The sequence below is a fragment of the Scyliorhinus torazame genome, chromosome 19, assembly GCF_047496885.1.
Source record: "Scyliorhinus torazame isolate Kashiwa2021f chromosome 19, sScyTor2.1, whole genome shotgun sequence".
Lineage (NCBI taxonomy): Eukaryota > Metazoa > Chordata > Chondrichthyes > Carcharhiniformes > Scyliorhinidae > Scyliorhinus > Scyliorhinus torazame.
In genome coordinates this window covers 112,141,412-112,157,554 of record NC_092725.1, presented here as the reverse complement: position 1 = coordinate 112,157,554, position 16,143 = coordinate 112,141,412, and the positions used below count along the sequence as shown (strand labels likewise).

At 44.6% G+C, this 16,143-nt stretch overlaps 1 protein-coding gene across 1 annotated transcript in view; it reads right to left on the bottom strand.

Moving 5' to 3' along the window:
* Nucleotides 1-10,117, bottom strand: part of rpap3 (RNA polymerase II associated protein 3) — a 67,467-nt gene extending 57,350 nt beyond the window's left edge. The window contains exons 1-4 of the mRNA XM_072485045.1: nucleotides 9,918-10,117; nucleotides 8,494-8,634; nucleotides 5,662-5,763; nucleotides 4,313-4,440 (exon numbers count right to left, since the gene is read on the bottom strand). Coding sequence (XP_072341146.1) covers nucleotides 4,313-4,440; nucleotides 5,662-5,763; nucleotides 8,494-8,634; nucleotides 9,918-10,079 — 533 coding nt within the window. The 5' untranslated portion in view covers nucleotides 10,080-10,117. The remainder of the gene's footprint in view (nucleotides 1-4,312; nucleotides 4,441-5,661; nucleotides 5,764-8,493; nucleotides 8,635-9,917) is intronic.
* Nucleotides 10,118-16,143: the final 6,026 nt, after the last annotated feature.

Here is a 16,143-nt window from a genome sequence, read left to right as displayed (position 1 = left end):
AAGGAGAACAAATGGAAGTGATTTATTTAGATTTCCAGAAGGCCTTTGACATGTTGCCGCATAGGAGACTGTTAAATAAGTTAAAATCCCATGGTGTTAAGGGTAGGATCCTGGCATGGATAGAGGATTGGCTGACTGGCAGAAGGCAGACAGTGGGGATAAAGGGATCTTTTTCAGGCTGGCAGCCAGTGTGCCTCAGGGGTCTGTGCTGGGACCACACTTTTCACAATATACATTAATGATCTGGAATAAGGAACTGAAGTGATACAAGTTTGCAGATGATACAAAGATTTGTAGAGGGACAGGTAAGGGGGCTGCAGAAGGATGTGGACAAGCTAGGAGAGTGGGCAATGAAGTGGCAAATGAAATACAATGTGGAAAAGTGTGAGGTTATCCACATTGGAAGGAGGAATTTAGGCAATGACTATTTTCTAAATGGGGAAATGCTTAGGAAATCAGAAGCACAAAGGGACTTGAGAGTCCTTGTTCACGATTCTCTTAAGGTTAACGTGCAAGTTCAGTCGGCAGTTAAGAAGGCAAATGCAATGTTAGCATTCATGTCAAGAGGGCTAGAATACAAGACCAGGAAGGTACTTCTGAGGCTGTATAAGGCTCTGGTCAGACCCCATTTGGGGTGTTGTAAGCAGTTTTGGGCCTTGTATCTAAGAAAGGATGTGCTGACCTTGGAAAGGGTCCAGAGCAGGTTCACCAGAATGATCCCTGGAATGAAGAACTTGTCGTATGAGGAACGGTCGAGGACTCTGGGTCTGTACTCGTTGGAGTTTAGAAGGATGAGGGGGGATCTTATTGAGTCTTACAGGATACTGCGAGGCCTGGATAGAGTGGATGTAGAGAGGATGTTTCCACTTGTAGGAGAAGCGAGAACCAGAGGACACCATCTCAAACTAAAGGGACGATCCTTTGCAACAGAGATGAGGATGGTGGTACATCTGTGGAACTCTTTGCCGCACAAGGCTGTGGTACCAAATCACTGAGTCTCTATAAGACAGAGATAGATTGGTTCTGGATTAATAAGGGGATCAGGGGTTATGGGAGAAGGCAGGAGAATGGGGATGAGAAAATATCAGCCATGATTAAATGGCGGAGCAGACTTGATGGGTCGAGTGGCCTAATTCTGCTCCTATGTCTTATAGACCACCAAGTTCCTCGTACTGCAGTCTTTCTCCATTTAAATAATATTCAGCTCCTTTATTCTTCCTACCAAGTTGCATAACTTCACATTTTCCTACATGATATTTCATCTGCCAGGTTTTTGCACACTCACCTACCCAGTCCATATCCTTCTGTGGACTGTGTTATCCTCACCACTTGCCTTCCCATCTATTTGTGTGCCATTCGCAAGCTTGACAATAGTGCATTCACTTCCCTCCAAGTCATCATTATATATTGTGACCCCAGCACAGATCTCTGTGGCACTCCACTGGTTGCAGGTTGCCATCTTGAAAATGTTCCTCTTATCCCAATGCTCTGTCTTCTATCAGTTAGCTAATCCACTATCCATGCCAATATAGTACCCCAACGCTATGGGCTCTGATCTTATTAAGTAGCTTTTTGTATGGTACCTTAGTGAATGCTTACCTTTCATCTATGTTGCACGTTACCACCTCAAAGAATTCTAACAGATTTGTCAGGCATGATTTCCCCTTCATGAAGCCATGCTAACTCTGCTTGATTATATTATGTATTTCTAAATGCTCTGCCATTATATCCTTTATAGTGGACTCTAACATTTTCCCTATGACAGAAGTTAACCAGTCCATAGTAACTTGTGTTTTGTCTCCCTCCTTTATTGAATAAAGGTGTTACATTGGTAGTTTTCTAATCCTCTGGTGCTTTTCCAGAAATTAAAAATTCTTGGAAGATTGCTACCAGTGGGTCCACTATCTCTGCAGCTCCTTCCTTTAATAACCTGGGATGCAACCCATCAGTTCCAGGAGACTTAAATCGGTCTTTAGCCCCATGTGTTTCGCATGTACTTTTATAAGTTCATAAGATATAGAAGTAGAATTAGGCCATTTGGCTCATCAAGTCTGCTCCACCATTTGATCATGGCTGATCTCATCCTGGCCTTAACTCCACCGTCCTGCCCGTTCTCCATAACTCTTCAAACCATTACCAATTAAAAATCTATCTAACTCCTCCTTAAATTTACTCAGCATCCACTGGGACAGTGAATTCCACAGATTCACAACATTTTGGGAGTCGTTTCTCCTCAACTCAGTTTTAAATTTGCTACCTCTTATTCTAAAACTATGATCTCTTGTTCTAGAATGCCCTACAAGGGGAAGCACCCGCTCCACGTCTACTTTATATATACCTTTTGTCATCTTGTATACCTCAATTTGATCTCCCCTCATTCTTCTAAACTCTAGGTCTAAACTGTTTAATCTCGCTTCATACGACAAACTCAATCGCTGAAATCAACCTAGTGAATCTCCTCTGAACTGCCTCTAATGCCACAACATCTTTCCTCAAATAAGGGGGCCAAAACTGTGCACAATACTCCAGGTGTGATCTCACCAATGCCTTATATAGTTGCAACACTTCCTTACCTTTATACTCTATTTCTTTAGCTATAAATGTCAACATTCCATTTGCTATTTTTATTATTTGTACCTGCATACTAGTTTTCTGTGACTCATGAACAAGGACCCTGGATCCCTCTACAATGCAGCACCCCGAAGTATCTTCTCCTTTAGATAATAAGTTGCCTTCCCATTTTTCCTAGCAAAATCCAATTTTCCCTAGTGATTATTATTGTATCTATTTCTTCCTCCCCTTCTGCCCCTTGATTATTTATTTTTGGAATGTTATTAGTGCCTTCCACCATGAAGACTGACACAAAGTATTTGTTTAACTCCTCTGCCATTTCCTGGTTCCACAGTCCCATCCTCTAAGGGATCTATGCTCAATTTGGCCTCTCTCTTCCTTTTTATAAAAACTCTTGCTCTCCGTTTTTATATTAGTTCTAGTTTACCCTCATGGTTTAACTTCTCCCTCTATTTAATTTTGGTCATCTTTTGTTGGTTTGTAAAGCTTTCCTAATCTTCTGGCTTACCACTAATCTTTGCCACATTACATGTTTTTCTTTCAGTTTAATACTATCCTTCACTTCGTTGATTTATCCCCTTCCTAGAATCCTTCTTCCTCACTGGGATACATTTTTGTTGTGAGTCATGAACTATTTTTAGAAACCTCTGTCATTGCTAATCAACCGTCTTTCCCGTTAAACACCTTCCCAGTCCACTCCAGCCACATCTGCTCTCATCCCTTTATAACTGCCCTAAGTGTAGCACAGGTGTTTCTGACCCAGGTTTCTCACTCTCAAATTGAATGCTAAATTGTACCGTGGTCTGGTCACTTTCCTTGGGGATATTTTACTCAGATTGTTTATTAAACCCGCCTCATTACATTACCAAATGAAAAACAGACTGATCCCTGGTTGGACAGTTCTAGGACACTGTCCCAAATACACTCTGAATTCTACCTCAAGGCTACCTCTGTCAATTTGATTTTCCCAATCTACATGAAAATTAAAGTCACCATGATTGAAGTACTGCTTTTTTTAAAGCCTTTATTATCTCCTGATTTATTCTCCGTCCTACAGTGCAGCTACTATAGGGAGTCTATAGACTACTCCCTTCAATATCTAAACAGTGAGGTATTCAAAGAAGTACCTCATTATTGCAACAACATGGCTGTTAGGAGGAGGAGGGGGGGGGGGGGGAAGCACCCATTAAAGATGGTGCCCCGATCCCTGTGGAGCCAGGCTTGCTCTCTCAGGCCCCACTCCATCAAAGTGATGGTGCAAACCAACCCCCCCCCCCCCCCCGATTTTATGGGATTCATGTCGCATTACATTCACCCCCCCACCAGCCTGGGCTTGCGAAATCCTACCAACTGTCCTGGCTTGAGACAATTCACACCTCTTTAACCTGGGGTTGCCCCTAACTCTGGATATGTAAACACTTAATTAACTGCAAATGTTCGCATTCTAAGCATTGTCTTGCATCTTTGAATTTGTCTATATATATATATATATGTTTCTGGAACATACCTCTTCATTCACCTGAGGAAGGAGCAGTGCTCCGAAAGCTAGTGTTTGAAACAAATCTGTTGGACTTTAACCTGGTGTTGTAAAATTTCTTACTGTGCTCACCCCAGTCCAATGCCGGCATCTCCACATCTTAAATAAGAAGAGCTCTGTTTCATGAAACAGCCATGTGGAGTAGAAAATATTTCTTTATAAATAAATTAAACTCCTTCTTATAACTTTTATTGCTATACTTACTTTTTTATTTTTATGAAAGTCGATGCACGATTTGTAGGGAAGACTGGGTTATACGGATCCATTGTCATGGCTCTGGTATAACAGTCTACTGCTTCATCATATTTCCCTTCTCTGAAGTAATTATTACCCTGTCATAAGGAAAATCAAATATACTCAGCATCAGATTTATTTGATCCACTCAAGGGAGGATAACAATACATCATCTCCACATATAAGGCCGTGGCCAAACTGATTGAAAGTATTCATTCACATGAAGAGGCTAACTGCAACTTAGAACTAATGTTTTTCTTGTTAACATCTAACTCCAAAAAATCGGCTTTGTGTCAGAAAATATAAGATAGAAAAATTACGGATAATTTAGTGCATTATGACTTCAAAGAAAACGCAATCCCTGATGGGTGTAGTATTAATTGCCCAACACATTTTTAATATTACATACCATATCAGGAGAATTGCATTGGGAACTGAAATTCGGTGTAAAAATATGCTCAATTTAGACATCTTATATTGTAAGCAGTGAGTGGGCCCAAGTTTCTTAAACTTCTGGGGCTGTAAATGGTGACGTAAACAGCACTGAAAAAAATGAATGATTTGTTGTCACATTATTGTTTCTGGGACTTTGCTGTGCAAATTGACTGCTGCGTTCCCCACATTACAACAGTGTTATCCAATATGCTCTTCACACGTGGTGAATCAGCCACAGACATGTGCCAATTTGATTTTATTCATTTTGAGTTGTATAATCTTACGTATATTAAAGTTGCAGTGGGTAATGATTAAGAGAATGGGTGGCATTTGCTTGACCACTAAGTGTCCCTAATTGAGCAAGGTGGAATGAACCACATTGCTGTTAGACATAAAAGATCTGCCAAGCAAATCTTTCCAGACCTAACAGAAGATAATCAGTGATCAAATATTCCCATTGAGGAATAGCATTTGCAAGAAGCACAGGTTGGGAAATAGAAGTCTGTGATTTTCTGTCCAGTTCCTGGTCTGTGCTCCCTATGAACTCCACTTCTTAGTGTCCTGAAATATGTTTTTCTATTATGTTTCATTAATGACGCATTACTTTTTTTTTTAAACAAATGACTTTTTGCTGTTGTTCCACCCAGAGAGGTCTCAGTGTTAAAAGGGTCTAATACACTGCAAGTGTAGATTCCCTTCACTTTAAAAAAACAACTAAGATTGAGCTGCACTCATTTGTAATCCTGATTAACAATGATCTTCAAAGTATTCCTCGCAGTTGAAATATTTTGAAACAATGTAAAGCACACATACATGACATTGCAGATGACATTCATCCAGCAGAACTTCATTTCTCCCCATTAGCTGCCCTCTTAGTCACATACCTTTTCTTTCTCTGAAAGAGCTTTCTCTGCATCTATTTCTTCATCTTCTGTGTCCGGCTCTGGAGAGCTGTCATTTTTATCCAGTTCTTCCAGTACTTTGTCCTAACGCAATAGAAGATATGCAAGATGAACTTACTCCTCCTTAACCCCAAAAGCAGTTAATATGGGCTCATTTCACCATACTCATAGAAACTAGGAGCAGGAGTAGGCCATTCAGCCTTTCAAATCTGCTTCGATATTCAATACGATCATGGCTGATCCGCTATCTCAATGCCATATTCCTGCTTTCGCCCCACACCCCTTGATGCCATATTAATCAACAACAAAAAAATCACACTTCTTGATTTGGTCTACACAGCTTCCTGTGGTAGAGAGGTCCATAGGTTCACGACGCCTTAAGTGAAGAAATCTTTCCTCATCTCAGTCCTAAATGGTTTGCCCTGTGTCCCCCAACCAGGGAAACCATCCTCCCTGCATCTAGTCTGTCAGTCCTGTTAGAATTATATATAGAAGTTTAAAAAAATAAATATCACAATGTTTGTCTTTTTATAGCAGGGTAATTGACAATCACAACATAGCTTAAAAAACAAAAATCATTAACAAGAATACCACAGTATGTGGATATTTGGTATTTTACATTTTAGACTTTCTGAATTTTAACCCGAACTGGCGCTGGAGGACTTTCACAGTAATTTCTTTGCAGTGTTAATGTAAGCCTACTTGTGGCAATAATAAAGATGATTAAATATCTTGGTGTATAAATGTATTATGTAGTGTGGCCCTGATAAATTGGGCCAGAATAATCTCTAGTTTGATCCTTGGTACAACCTGAGCTAGCTCTAACTTCAGTTTAAGGGTGAAAAGTGTGGGTACAGGACTAGTGTCTTAAACTTAAAGACAATTACAGGAGTACGATGACAAAGTTGGCTAAATTGAACTGCGAAAATATATTAAAAGGTAGGACAGTAGAGAAAAGGTGGTAGATATACAAGGAGATATTCTCAGCAAAGACATATTCATGAAGAAAAAATTCTATGAAAAGGATGCAGCATCGATGGTTAACTAAGGGAGTTAAGGATTGTATCAGTTAAAAGAAAAAGCTTACAATAGTGCAAAAATGGGTGTTTGGCTGAAAATTGGACCGATGTTTGAAATCAGCACGGAATTACGTAAAAAAATAAATTAACGTACGAGTGAAAGCTAGCTCAGAATAAAAAAAGATAGTAAGACTTTCTACAAGTTTTGGAAAAGGAAAAGAACAAAAGTAATCATCAGTCCCTAGAAGATAAGGCAAGGGAATGAATAATGAGAAACAAGGAAATGGGCTGCAGCACTGAACAGGTATTCTGAGTCGGTGTTCACAGCAGAAGACTAAAAAAAAACATGTGTATTTGAAAATCAAGACTTAAAAGGAAGGAACTTAAAATAATCACAATGGCGCGGCAAAAGTGAAGTTGACGTCATCAGCCACAATCTTATTGAATGGCAGAATATGCTAGAGGGGCCGAATGACTTATTCCTGCTCCCAATTCTTATGAAGCACCATATCTGGACTCAGCATTCCAAGGTTGGGGGTTATGGAGAGCAAGGAAGATAAAACAAGGAATCACAAAGTTCCCACTCTATCTATAGAGAAGTACCTTAGAAAAGGCACCAACCATCACAGTGACAGATACAGCTGTCTCCAAAAGTCACTTGCCTATCATTTATTCTTTGGACTCCTGAGTTCAGAATGGAAAGGGAATATTTTAATCCCAAAGACCCTGCTCACCAAAAATACTACAGATCATGTGGAGATCCTTCCAGGTAGCCCCAAGGGCCATCTCGTGCATAAAGAGGGAGACAGTGGCATTGTAGCGATGTCACTGGACTAGCAATCCAAAGGCCCGGACAAACTCCCTGGGGAATTTAAATTCAATAAGTAAATTTGGAATTTGAAAGCTTGACGTAAAAATACATCTGGTTCACTAACATTCTTTGGGAAGCCTCACCTGATCTGGCTTTCCTGTGACCCCAAACCCGCAACAATGTGGTTGACTGTTAACTGCCCTCTGAAATGGCAATCCCAACTGCTCAGTTCTCGGGCAATTAAGGATGGGCAACAAATGATGGCTTTGTCAGCAACACACACATCCCATGAAAATAGATCAAATCTTTTCATACTCATGTCAAAGGGAGTTAAAAGTTCTGTTGTATTACTTCTTGGTGCTGTTTGCTTATTTGTAACTTTTGTTATAATTTAAACAAGTCTACAAGTTGTCTGCCATGTAACACATTGCACTGGATATACAAATTAGAAAGGATTTTCAAAACAATGGAAGAGTTTATTAATAATAATAAGAATGGCTTATTGTCACAAGTAGGTTTCAATGAAGTTACTGTGAAAAGCCCCTAGTCGCCACATTACGGCGCCTGTTCGGAGAGGCCGGTACGGGAATTGAACCCACGCTGCTGACATTATTCTGCATTGCAAGCCAGCTATTTAGCCCACTGTGCTAAACAAGCCCCTAAGCAAGAGTTTGTCAGGCAGATGAAGCAAGACTGGAAATTATGGTAAAATACATCACGGCAGGGTGGCACGTGGTACAGTGGTTAGCACTGCAGCCTACGGCGCTGAGGACTCGGGATCGAATCCTGGCCCTGGGTCACTGTCAATGTGGAGTTTTCACATTCTCCCAGTTTCTGCGTGGGTTTCACCCCCACAACCCAAAGATGAGCAGGTTAGGTGGATTGGCCACACTAAATTGCCCCTTAATTGGAAAAAAATTATTGGGCACTCTAAATTTCTAAAACAAAATACATCATGGTATCAAATTCATATTGAAAACTTACCACATCAAATTTTTCCCAAGACTTATAGTCAAAAGATTTTATTCTTGTTGCTTTATTTTCTTTGTTTTTTCTATTGTTCCGAGAAACAGTCTTTTTATTTGTATTTTTTTTATAATTCCGATTTCTTACAGGTGGCAACATCTGAAAAATGTAGAAGTACAATCAGCTTTGTTTAACCAATTACACAAACTCTACTTATTCTGCACGTTATATTGATACAAGGTCACTTTTCATTTCATGTTGATAAATAACAACAATGTAACTCAGGCACAAGGCAATTCCTATAGTCGAGAGAGCAATGAGTACTATCTACTATTCATCAAGCTGTTAAATTTAACCAGCATTTATGTATTAGTGAGCAAATTCTCACTAACCAGCAACCCACACAGAATCGTCAACATAGCTCGACTCATACCAACTTGGATCGCTAAAGCAAGGCACTCCGAATCATAGCATCGCCGAATGCAAGGTTAGGAGAGAGTGAATTTCCGAGTTCATCAATAATGCTATAACTAGGGGGATTGCAGTTTCTACAATTCTGTCAATGGTACAAGTATAGCACTGCAGACCGCAACATATGGAAAAGCCCAAATAAATGGTTCTGACATGCGTAGCAGGTATTAATTATATCTTGATAATTGAATCATGTAGATTACAGATTATGCATTACATACCCTTATTCAGATAGTGCAAAAGATAATGCACCAAGCATCAGTTGTGGCTTGGTGGTAGGCACCCTCACCACTAAGTCTAAACTCAGTTCAAAAGTAAATGAGTCCAGCACAAAATCCTAAGTGGCATTTCAGCACTGTAGGGAGGCAGTGCTGCACTATTGGAGGTGTTGTTTCTCAGAAAGATGAAATTAACGCCCTGTAGGTCCTTGCACTAGTTATAAATTGTGCAGGGAAGTTGTGCGCGGGTCTCCTGGCCAATGTAGTTCCTTCAATCAAATGTACTTGAAAAAGAAAAATTAACTGGGCATGGTGGCAAGGTTTTGTGGGCACTGGCTGCGCACATCTTGACAAGAGTTTCTCTTCATTACATTATACATTTCACAAGTAAGTCACAGGTTGTTAAAGTGCTTTGGGACATCCTGGGTCTACCAAAGATATTGCCCAAATGCAAATTCTTTCTTTTTAACGACATCTGATAGCCGGGGGAGAGGGGACAAAAAAAACTGGTCAAAGAATAATACTGCAGAAGCTCGAAATCTGAACTAAAAACAGAACTTTCTGGAAACGCCCAGCAGGTCTGTGGAGAGTCAGAGTTAACATTTCAAAAGAACTAGGAAAAGTGGGAGATGGGATCAACTTGGAGTTAACCCTTAGAGACAGGTTTAATAACCCCAAGCGAAGCTCTGGCTGGAGGAGGGCAGTTTGCAGAGGATGGGAACCGGCTCCGGAGGAAGGGACCTGGTCACCCACCGGGTCCAGGGCTGGGGTCGCGCCGCTCTGTCGCCGGAGCTCGTCGTCCTTCTTCTTAATGTCGTTCTCCCAGCCGTCCAGCTCCCGCATAAAATCCCGCAGCTCCTCCGACTGGTGCCGCACCTGCAGCTGCAGCTCCATCGACTTGCTCATGCCCGACATGGTGCCCGATCCTGGAACCTTCTACCGGTCACAGGCACCAGGCCCGACCTGCACCGCGCGGCGGCGGAAATAGCTCACCGCCCGGGGGACGCCATCTTGGTGAAGGAGGTCGGGCTCGCCATCTTGGTGAGGGAGGGCATGCTCGTCATCCTGTTGAAGGAGAGAGTGCCGCCATCTTGGTGAAGGAAGCAGTGATCGCCATCTTGTTGAGGGAGTACGAAGTCTTACAACACCAGGTTAAAGTCCAACAGGTTTGTTTCGATGTCAAACTAGCTTTCGGAGCGCTGCTCCTTCCTCAGGTGAATGAAGAGGTATGTTCCAGAAACACATATATAGACAAATTCAAAGATGCCAAACAATGCTTGGAATGCGAGCATTAGCAGGTGATTAAATCTTTACAGATCCAGAGATGGGGTAACCCCAGGTTAAAGAGGTGTGAATTGTGTCAAGCCAGGACTGTTGGTAGGATTTCGCAGGCCAGATGGTGGGGGATGAATGTAATGTAATGTAATGTGACATGAATCCCAGGTCCCGGTTGAGGCCGCACATCATTGTTGAGGGAGGGAATGCTCGCCATCCTGGTGAAACAGACATTGCCGCCTTCTTGGTGAGGCAGAAACCCACACAAAGAGCCTCATCTCTCCAATGTCCGAATGGTCAAAGGCTGCCGCTTCCGAGTGTGAGTGGTGTCTGCTTCACAGAGAGTCGGAACAAAGTGCTTGTCTCTGTCCCAAAGTAGTGATGCTTTTGCATCTTCTAAAGCTCTGTCAATGGCAGAAGTGTGCAGACGTCTGTCAGAGTAAGTTAATTTGACCAGCTTTCATGAAATAAAATGAGGGACACTTCGACTGAAGGGTGTTGGCTGGTCAGCATATGAGCAGGATGGGTGGGTTGTGGACCGTGACAGTTTGTTCAATAAAGTCAGGCTAGAAGAGGTGGGGCTACAAAACAGCAGGTGGGTTTACTTAGCTGGAGACAGTGTCCACACTGCTTGCAAAGGAGTGCAGGCCAGAGAGATGTTTTGTTTTGGGATGTGGAAGACTATGTTGTCATGGAGGTAGGTGGAGGGTGCTCCCATTTCATTTTATCTGAGAGTTTTGAAGTAGGGAAAAAGGCTGAGTACTGAAAGGGTGCTGTTGTTGGCAAGCTCCAGGCATTTCAGGCTCGAAGAAGCATTAGGGGCATTGGTGCAGCTGGGGGCGGGGGGGGGGGGGGGCGGGGGGTTGCAGTTATGCAGTTAGACCTTCTTGGGCACGATCTTCCTAAAACGGAACAAAGTCCCCAAGCGAACGCATTTAGCCACGTGTTCCCCGGCTGAGAAACACATGACTGATGTGTTGGGTGCTCTGGATCCGTGGAACGCATACAGGCCACCAACACTTAAAATAGTGCAACACTTTTATTAAGTTAGAAACTGTTGAACATACTTTAACTGTGGGTTAACACGATGTTAGATTAAACTAAAGACCTATGCCTGTCCTAACCAGTCTATGCACTCAGCACATGGTGAAGATCTGTGCTGTAAGCTCTGTCCTTCTAGGAGGCAGTATCCCGAATGAGCGGGAACTCTGATGCCCCCTGTCTATATAGTGAGTGTGCTCTAACTGGTGATTGGCTGCGGTGTGTGTTTTGATTGGTCCCGCTGTGTGTCCATCAGTGTGTGTGTATCTGCACCATGATATACTGGTGTTTTTTTATGACATCCCCCCCTTTTATAAAAGAATGTATGTGTGTGGCAATAAATAATGTATGGTGAGAATGTTCCTAACTACGTGTGGGGTGTGAAGACCTATTTACAGGACTACGTACATGAGAGCTAAGCTATTTACATGGGAAGGTGCCTGGTGCAGAGAAGCAATATGCAACAAGAATAACGAGATCAACACTATATACAAACCAGGGAAACGATCAAACAAAACAACCAAACAATTCAGAGAGTCTGTAAGTCCGCAAAGTTTATAAATTAAGTCTCTGAGGTGGGCGACAAATTCTGGTTGACCGCCTCAAGGGTGGGTCGAGAGCCGCCGTTTCAGGAGCGGGTTGGACTGCGTCAGAGTCAGGGGGATGCAGAGTGACAGGGAGCTCTGCATAGTCCGTGACAGGGTCAGCAGGAGGGCGTGGCGACAGTGGAGGATCACGTGGCGAGCATGGAACGAGACGAAGGGCGCGTCGATTGCGGCGCAGAATAGAGCCATCCGGTAGACGAACCAGGAACGAGCGAGGGGCCACCTGCCGAAGGACAACAGCGGTTGCAGACCAGCCACCATCGGGACGATGGACGCGGACATTGTCATCTGGAGCCAAAGCAGGGAGATTAGCTGCACGGGAATCATGAGCCGCCTTGTGCTGCACACAAGACAGCTGCATCAGGCGAAGCACCGGAACGTGGTCGAGGTCTGGGACATGGATGTACAGCACCATCGTCCTCAGGGTACGACCCATGAGTAACTGGGCTGGCGACAGGCCAGTGGACAGCGGGGCGGAGCGATAGGCCAGTAAGGCAAGGTAGAAATCGGACCCAGCATCGGCAGCCTTGCATAGGAGCCGTTTGACTATATGTACTCCCTTCTCCGCTTTGCCGTTGGATTGGGGGTACAGGGGACTGGATGTCACATGTAAAAATTGTACCGCCTGGCAAAGTTGGACCATTCCTGGCTGGCGAAGCAGGGGCCATTGTCCGACATAACCGTGAGCGGGATGCCGTGTCGAGCAAAGGTTTCTTTACATGCATGAATGACTGCAGACGAGGTGATGTCATACAACCGTATCACCTTCGGGTAATTCGAAAAGTAGTCCACAATCAGGACATAATCTCTACCCAGCGCATGGAACAGGTCAATGCCCACCTTGGTCCATGGTGACGTGACCAACTCATGGGGCTGCAGGGTCTCACATGGTTGGGCCGGCTGGAAGCGCTGACAAGTGGGGCAGTTGAGCACTGTGTTGGTTATGTCCTCATTAATGCCGGGCCAGTACACTGCCTCTCGGGCCCGTCGGCGGCACGTTTCCACGCCAAGGTGGTCCTCCTGTAGTTGTTCCAGGACAAACTGGCGCATGCTATGTGGGATGACAATGCGGTCCAGTTTTAGAAGAACCCCGTCTCCTACCGCCAGATCATCTGACCTCAATGGCGCGACCAATGCGCAGAAGATAGCTCTTCTACTCACCACTGCTGGTGACCATGCAATAGAGATCTTCAACTCTTTTCACTTTTCCGAAGGGCAGGACAAAACAAAGTACCAAACCATCCTGGACAAATTCGACAGCCACTGCGAGGTGGACACCAATAAAATCTTTGCGCGCTACATCTTCAAGCAGAGGATGCAAGGTAAGGACGAATCTTTCACCTGCTATCTAACTAACCTTAGACTGCTAGCACAATCCTGCAACTTTGATGATATCACTGACTCCATGATCAGAGATCAATTCGTTTTTGGAGTCCACTCTGATTCTCTGCGCGAGCAATTGTTGAAAATCAAGCACATGACCCTGCCAGTCGCGATTGAAACGTGTACTGTGCATGAGCACTCTAAAAATCGCTATTCACAGTACACAGGGCAGCATGGTAGCATTGTGGATAGCGCAATTGCTTCACAGCTCCAGGGTCCCAGGTTCGATTCCGGCTTGGTTCACTGTCTGTGAGGAGTCTGCACATCCTCCCCGTGTGTGCGTGGGTTTCCTCCGGGTGCTCCGGTTTCCTCCCACAGTCCAAAGATGTGCAGGTTAGGTGGATTGGCCGTGATAAATTGCCCTTAGTATCCAAAATTGCCCTTAGTGTTGGGTGGGGTTACTGGGTTATGGGGATAGGGTGGCGGTGTTGACCTTGGGTAGGGTGCTCTTTCCAAGAGCTGGTGCAGACTCGATGGGCCGAATGGCCTCCTTCTGCACTGTAAATTATATGAGAAATATATATATGAGAAAACGGCAGAAAGTGAAAAACAAGCCTCCCACGAGGTGGAGAGTGTTCAGGCCATCTCCTGGATGCAGCATCTCCACATTGACGAAAGTGGCCATTTTGCGCGCTCTTCGCCCGACGCATGCGCAATGCCATCGGGAACACGAAACGGCCGAAAACTGCACTGCGCAGGTGCAGACGTCCGAGAACCGCACCGCGCATGCACAACGACGCACTGAGCATCACAACGCTGATGTCATGACGTGCGCGAACTGCAGCACCACCCATTTTTTTTAAAACTGCCCTGCAAGAGGCAAACACTGTTTAAAACTGTGGGAAACCAAATCACTATGCAGCCCTGTGCTGATCTGCACCACCAGTCAGGAGCCAGCGCTCCCAATTCCGACAGCGGCACATCAGAAGTGTGCAACACCGAATGCATGCCTCTGATCCAGGCAGTGCGACGGATCCAGATGATGAATACCTGGACAACACTTACCGAGTGGGCATTATTACTAAGTGCGAATACGCCACACCGGACACATCGCAAGTCCAATCAAACCTGGCCGTGGATTCCGAGGACGAATGGCTTGCAGTGATGAAGGTCAACCACTGCCCCATCCAGTTCAAACTGGACACGGGTGCCCCCACCAACCTGATTTCGCAGGTGGACTTCAAGAGAATCAAGAAACCCCCCACAATCCTTCCAGCTGCCTGCAAACTCCTGGACTACAATGGAAACGCAATCAAGGCACTGGGGTCGTGCCATTTGCAGGTGTCCAGTAGAGAGACACAAGCAAGCTTACGCTTTGAGATTGTTAAACCAGACAGGGCGTCCCTGCTAGGTGCACACGCCTGCAAGCATCTGAACCTCAGTCAAAGGGTCTACACCACAACGCCGTCCCATTTAGATCTTCAGGCCAGCATTGACGACATCCTAACCCAGATGCATTTAGCGGGATGGGCACGCTGCCGTACGCGTACAAGATTCTACTGCAGCCTGATGCCAAGCCAGTGGTCCACGCATCACGACGAGTCTCTGGTCCTCTGAGAGACCGCATGAAGGCAGAGCTCACAAGTCGACAACAAAAAGGCATCATCTCCAAAGTCACTGAACCGACCGACTGGGTCAGCTCGATGGTGTGCATTAAGAAGCCTTCGGGGGACCTACGCGTCTGCATTGACCCCAAGGATCTAAACAAAAACATTATGCGGGAACATTACCCCATCCCGAAGAGGGAAGAAATCACGAGTGATTTTGTCAAATCCAACTTGAAGAATCCAGCAGAAGGCTCTGCACCTTCAACACGCCTTTTGACAGGTTCTGATACAACTGAATGCCATTTTGCATCATCTCGGCATCAGAGAGTTTCCATCGCATCATGGAACAGATGATGGAGGGAATAGAAGGGGTTCGTGGCTACCTTGACGATATCATAATCTGGTCCACAACCCCAGAAGAACATATGTCGCGACTCAATAAAGTATTCCGACGCATATATGAACATGGTCTCAAGCTAAACAGGTCCAAGTGCTGTTTTGGAACATCCATGCTGAAGTTCCTGGGCGATCAGATTTCGCAACACGGTGTGCGCCCAGACACAGACAAAATTAAAGCCATCGAGGCAATGAAAGTCCCCAAGGACAACAAGGCAGTACTGCGCTTCCTGGGAATGGTCAATTTCCTTGGCAAGTTCATCCCGAATTTGGCCACACACACCACGGCCCTACGCAACCTGGTGAAAAAATCAACCACCTTTGAGTGGAAGACGGAGCACCAAACATAGTGGCTGGAGCTGAAAGCCAAGCACACCACTGCACCCGTCCATGCATTCTTTGACCCAGACCGAGAGACCAAGATATCTACAGATGCGAGTCAGGATGGCATTGGGGTGGTGTGCTTCAAAGAGACGACACGTCATCCTGGGTACCAGTAGCATACATGTCATGGGAAATGACATCCACTGAGACCAGATATGCGCAGATTGAGAAGGAGTGTTTAGGTCTTCTCACCGGTATCCTCAAATTTCATGATTATGTCGACGGCTTGCCAACATTTACTGTTGAGACGGATCATAGGCCTCTGGTCCACATCATCCAAAAGGACCTGAACGACATGACGCCTCATTTGCAGAGAATTCTGCTCTAACTCCGGAGGTATGATTTCAA